This window comes from Cydia splendana, chromosome 26 (assembly GCF_910591565.1).
Source record: "Cydia splendana chromosome 26, ilCydSple1.2, whole genome shotgun sequence".
Lineage (NCBI taxonomy): Eukaryota > Metazoa > Arthropoda > Insecta > Lepidoptera > Tortricidae > Cydia > Cydia splendana.
Genome location: NC_085985.1, coordinates 8,230,047 through 8,236,046, shown reverse-complemented (window position 1 = coordinate 8,236,046; position 6,000 = coordinate 8,230,047). Strand labels below are relative to the sequence as shown.

The 6,000-nt window shown below is 40.3% G+C and overlaps 1 protein-coding gene across 1 annotated transcript; it reads left to right on the top strand.

Moving 5' to 3' along the window:
* Positions 1 to 204: 204 nt before the first annotated feature.
* LOC134803581 (endocuticle structural glycoprotein ABD-4-like) lies at positions 205 to 3,351 on the top strand. The gene is made up of 4 exons (XM_063776382.1): positions 205 to 210; positions 869 to 968; positions 2,205 to 2,302; positions 3,201 to 3,351. Exons 1-4 carry the CDS (start codon positions 205 to 207, stop codon positions 3,342 to 3,344), a joined length of 348 nt encoding a protein of 115 aa, XP_063632452.1. The 3' UTR covers positions 3,345 to 3,351.
* Positions 3,352 to 6,000: the final 2,649 nt, after the last annotated feature.

Here is a 6,000-nt window from a genome sequence, read left to right as displayed (position 1 = left end):
GCGACGACACTTTGTTTCGAAACAATTCTAGACACATTGTGTGGACTCTGTTACGACACATCTGACATTTAGTTACCACTTTGTGATTCTGCGACTGGAATGGTTATATGGGACTAAGAGGAATATTTTCCAAAGTACCTAAACTATGGGGCTATTCATAAATTACGTCATTTCAAATTAGGGGGGGGGGGGTCTGGACATCGGATGACGGTAGCATGAAGTAGGAGGAAATGGGGTCATTTGAAGCAATATTTTTGGATGATTATAGGGGGGGGGGGGGGGGTCAAAAATCGTCAAAAATCGATGACGTAATTTATGGACAGCCCCTATGTAGTCAGTAGGTACATTTACTGCCATCTTTCGACACAAATGATTAAAACTTTTTGACTTTGATCCTTATTTTTTCACTGATATGTGTTAAATTTGTTAAATATCAAAAAGTATCGCCACCTTCTCGAGAGTAGGCCAAAGGTATGGCGCCATCGCTCGAAAAAATGAACTTACTACATAATTTAAACAAAGAGAATTTAGACTAGAGGAATATTTCCTCTAGTCTAAATTCTCTTTGTCTGTACCATCCAGGGGGCCGATTTTTGAATTTGGACCGCTCGATTTCGTGTATTTCGCTGAATAATATCTCTACTACTAGGCATTTAAATTCTACTAATAGAATTGAAAACGAGTGGTCAATACCACTCGATTCCAAAGTTCTGTCCCTCTTATTTCAAAATATAGCATTTCGCCGTTTCCACCGATTTTCGATTGACGAAATCGAGCGATCGAAATTCAAAAATCGCCCCCCTGACCATATTAAGACAGTTGAAAAGCAAGCTTATTACTGCAACTATAAGGTTCATTTTCGTTACAGTTGCTGCTGCTGTGTCTATGCCAGTGTCAGGAGGAGATCGTGCGGAACGACTTCGAAGGTCCGAATGAGGATGGCTCTTACAAGTTCGCTTATCAGACACGTAAGTATACTGCATCAGTGGCATAGAGCAGGGGTCTCCAACCCCCGGCCCGCGGGCAAAATCCGGCCCGCGACGCGTTCCAATCCGGCCCGCCGACACCCAAAGCGAGTGCCCACTGTCGGGCCCGCGGGAGCCAGGCTCCAGGGGTTAAGCATTCATTGAGAGTGGAACTGGTCCTAACAGCAGCAACCAGACACCCACCCCCGGCGCAAAGCCGACGGTGATGGCCCCCGCGAAAGTTTCTGAGGAGCAATATGGCCCTCAGGTGAAAAGTTTGGAGAACCCTGGCATAGAGTATAGTTTTACGGTTTTAAAATGTCCTAATCCACTTGAGAGATTTCCGTTGAAAGGCATTGTTTTCTATTGTGAAACCAAACCGCTAATTACGTGTGCATAATAAAAAGCAATAACAAAAAATATTCCATACAGATAACAACTTTATTACAATAGCAGGTACTAAACTCTAAATCATAATTAGATTCCAATAAAAGTAAGACAATGTTGGCACTTTTTACTAGCGCGTCTTGTATTTATTTAAAAATAAGTAAATAAAAGTACTTTTTTAAATCGTAGGCGTAAAATTACCAATAAATAAATTATCTTAGCGTATTTATTTATAAAAAGGAATTTACTATTTTACAAACAAATTATTGCAGTGGCAACATTTTTTGGAATCTAATTATGATTTAGAGTATAGACGAAAGTGTGACCGAAAGAGAAGTCAAACTAAAGGATCGCATCTCGTTTTGATAAAGGAGCAATGGCGTCATAATCATAAGAAAATAATTACAACGTTACAATATTTTAAGGCAATACCTATTTCAATACTGTAACAGTCAGCCGTCGGCAACCTTTTAGCAGCCAAGGGCCACATTAAGGAAGTTGACGCGGGCCGCACTTTGTTAATATGTGTGACTTTATCAGACATTGTTGTTTGACAATATTACATCCAAAATAGCCAAGGGGGCTCGCGGGCCGCCAACCGCTACGTGTAACTAAACGCTGATTTAGACGGCGCGCGAACTCGCATGCGATTTTAGTTACATTGCGGATTGTTGGTTACGTCCAATTCAACCGACCGATCAAAACCCGCAATGGTATGAAACTCGCGTGCGAGTTCTCGCATCGTCAAATTCAGCCCTAATGGGAGTGAGACTCGGTCCTCTGGTTTGATTCGCTCTTTCGGATCGTTTCCCGTTGGCCGGGTATTTGTTTAGGAGTTATGTATTGTTACAGAGGGTGGCATCTATCACGAGCAACGTGGCTCGCTTCAAGGAGAAGATCCGGCGCTGGTTGTGGAAGGACAATACCAGTACACGGCCCCCGACGGACAGGTAATGCCATGGCATTCCCATCTGATGCCTTCCAGAATAGATAATAGTACAGGACCTACTACCGTACAGAAAGGACACTTCCTCAGTTCCTACAAAACCGAAGTTTGACAGCGATTCAGGGTCGAATCACTGGTGGTGGTGTATGGCACTATCCCTTTCGGCTATGGGGTTGGCAACTGTCAAAGGTTTGCATAGATGGCGCCATCATAGCTTGCCCCATTTTCTATGAGATTTGGCTTAAAGAGCTGGCATCCAGGGTATTAACAAAACAAAAGTTTGACACAAATCTAGGGATTGACAGGGCAAGCTATGATGGCGCCATCTGCTAAAAACTTCGACCGGCCAACCCGCCGGCCGGCCGGTCATTATCTTATCTGTGGTCGTGGACGCAAAGGGACGTCAAGTTGTGCCAACCCTAATAATTGCTCGGAGCAAAGCTGAGCCGAACGGAGCCGAGAATAACCGATCGGAGGAGTATCCCCCCACTGCTTATGTCGAGGTGGGAGATGGAGGCCTTTGCTAGCCAAATATTAATAGGGAATATTACCAAAACTCTGCGTAGAGGGCGTCACTAGCACAATCACAGGGCCTACCGTAAAACACGAAAATCGAAAATTCGGTTTCTGGCTCTATCACTCTTGCTTATTCGATCGATAAAGAGGCAGATAACGCGATTTTCGCGTTTCGCGGTAGGTAAACAAACCGCCCTGATGCATCAATGTCATAGTGAAAACTTGTCAAAAACTGTTTAAGGCCTAGTATGTATAAGTTACTCTATGGTTTACTATGTGCACTAGTGCTGCACTCTGGCAGCAGAACGTTGCAGTAATACTACCTATTTTAAACGGACGACTTTAAAAGTCTAACTTTATTTTAATATTCTTATTCAATATTCCAGGTCATAAACGTGATCTACAGAGCAGACGAGAACGGTTTCCAAGCGACGGGCGACCACCTCCCCACTCCACCCCCCATCCCGCCGGCGATACAGCGCGCCCTCGACTATCTGAAGAGTCTACCACCGTCTGAGAATGACTATTAGAATTATATTGAGGCTTGCCTACATTAAGGGTTATTTTTACAAGAATTTTCAGTCAATTATATTACCTAGTTTTTATTTCATTGCATTTTGGACTTTTCGTAATATATTTCGACTAAGTAAAAGTGCTAAGTCTTGTCAGCTATGGGGAGCGTGCATGAACTGTAGATGGCAGCACAGGAGCCCCAATTCATTGGCCCGAAGTATTATGTCAAGTTTCCAGTTTTAGATTTAAGACACTAGATGGCAGACCCGACTATGTGAAATCATAGAGTTATATAAGTAAAGGAAGAGTCGTAGCTCCATACAACAGTTTTCTTACCAAAACGCGCGTTATTGCGTAGTCGACATCTAGCGTGAAGTAGCGCAATATATCAGTACTGCTAGTCAACAATAGATGTCGCGGCGAACAAAAACTCTAATGCTCAACAGTTTTCAGCTAATATTATAACCGAATTACTTGAAACTCCTTCTGCTTCTAATATTAGTTGTACTTAAATTGTTTTAGCAGTACATTTCGTTTCGTTTCGTCAGTAGCGACACTTGTGCCATCTGGTGTCACAGTAAAGTAGCGGTACTGATAGTTCCACTACTTCACGTTAGATCTCGACTACGAAATAACGCGCGTTTTGGTAAGAAAACTGATGTATGTCTTTACTTATATTACTCTATGGTGAAATAGAGCCAGCTTGAAGTGTAGGGGGCAGCACCTGCTTATATATAATCGTGAATTGTTTTCACTATCGATTCAGTTCACGAGCTGGCAGACCTTCCAACACACACGGTCTCTATCGCGCTTTTCACTGCCAATTGTCAATATTTTTTTATTTTATGTCTCTATATCAATTATAAATGTCTTATTAGTGCAATATTCAGTGATATACATATTTATAGTGCGACATAATATTGTCGAAATTAAATAAAATTGAACTAAAACATTTCGATACTAAAGTGTTGCCATACTTAAGCATTTTACGTCAAAAATGTGACAGTTAGGTACGTAGGGAGTGGCGCCCTCAATAATTTTCTACAATTTGTTGTCGGACTATACCTACATAGTGAAGAGATTACTTTTATACATATAGTCAGTAGAAAAATTCAAATTTTCTATGAGACGATATCCCTTCGAGCCTACTTTTTTCAAAATTGTCGCCTTTTTCTACTGACAAGATCTGCTTGACCAACTATATATAAGTGTACCACATTCGTCCCTATTAATAAAATAAGTTTGCTTACTATACTTGGTCAAGCAGATCTTGTCAGTAGAAAAAGGCGGCAAATTTGAAAAATGTAGGCGCGAAGGTATATCGTCCCATAGAAAATTTGAATTTCGCGCCTTTTTTTACTGACAAGATTTGCTTGACCAGCTATAGTAAATAATCACCTTTCACGACAATATCAATGAGAGTAAATACAAACATGAGGTGGTTATTATTTTGTTATGTTAATATTAAGTTTTGTCATAAAGTGTTTTGTAGATTTTGTGTTTCCATGTACGATCACGCCGGGTGAGCTGCATGCACTTGTCATCAGATATATCAAAGCAACAAATCAAATGTACCTATACTCATAAATATCCGAACATGCACTGCACACGTCTTGATAGAGTCGGAACAAAAAAAGTCTGCAGCGGATTTGATAGCCCACGCAGTGCAAGTGTCATTTATACGTCATAATTTCATAGAAGTTTGACGTTTAAAATAACACTTGCACTGCGTGGGCTATCGAATCCGCTGCAGACTATTCTTGGTCTGACTCTAGCATAGGGTTTATCAGATACTTGTAAACACCTGGGAGGCGGTTTTTGAATTTCGATCGCTCGATTTCGTCACTCGAAAATCGGTGGTAAACGGCAAAATGCTAATTTTTGAAATACAAACGATAGAAATTGGGAATCTAGTGGTATTGGCCACTCGTTTTCAAATCTATTAGTAGGATTTAAATGCCTAGTAGTGGAGATACTATTGAACGAAATACACGAAATCGAAAAATCGAATTTAAAAAAATTTACCCCTTGGGCATATCCCATATATCTGGTGGTGATTGTGCATCAAATTCAAATCTTATTTTTTCTAGCGGAATTTGTATTAGATGTGGATCCGCAATCTGGTTTGAGTGAGAGCGGAACATTAATTATATTCGTGCATAGCGCTGTCTAGCTCATACACCGGAGCGGCGTGCGGACCTGCATCGGTGTGAGTGCTATTACTGCATATCACAAACTACAGAAGATACTACGTATCTGCATATGGCGTCCGTCCGACTTGATCCTACATGGAAGCAAGCATGCATTTAAGTTGTTAATAAAGTATTTTTTTGTAAAAAGTTGTTTTTTTAACCTCCATATTGGAATCCTAAATTTTTTTTTTCTATTTAACTTTTATCAAGAATTTCGTAAAAATTACAATTTGTAAATAAATAAAACAATTCGCTGAGTCTATTTTTAGGTATTTAATAAATTAAATTACATCGTAAAATTATACAGCGTGGAAATATTATTCCAACCAAAAAAACACCGCAAGGAATATGTGTTTGTTACTTATCAACATTTTTATTACAATCACATAATTAGCTGAAAATTGTTGAGCATTAGAGTTTTTGTTCAACGCGACATCTGTTGTTGACTAGCAGTACTGATATATTCCGCTACTTGACGCTA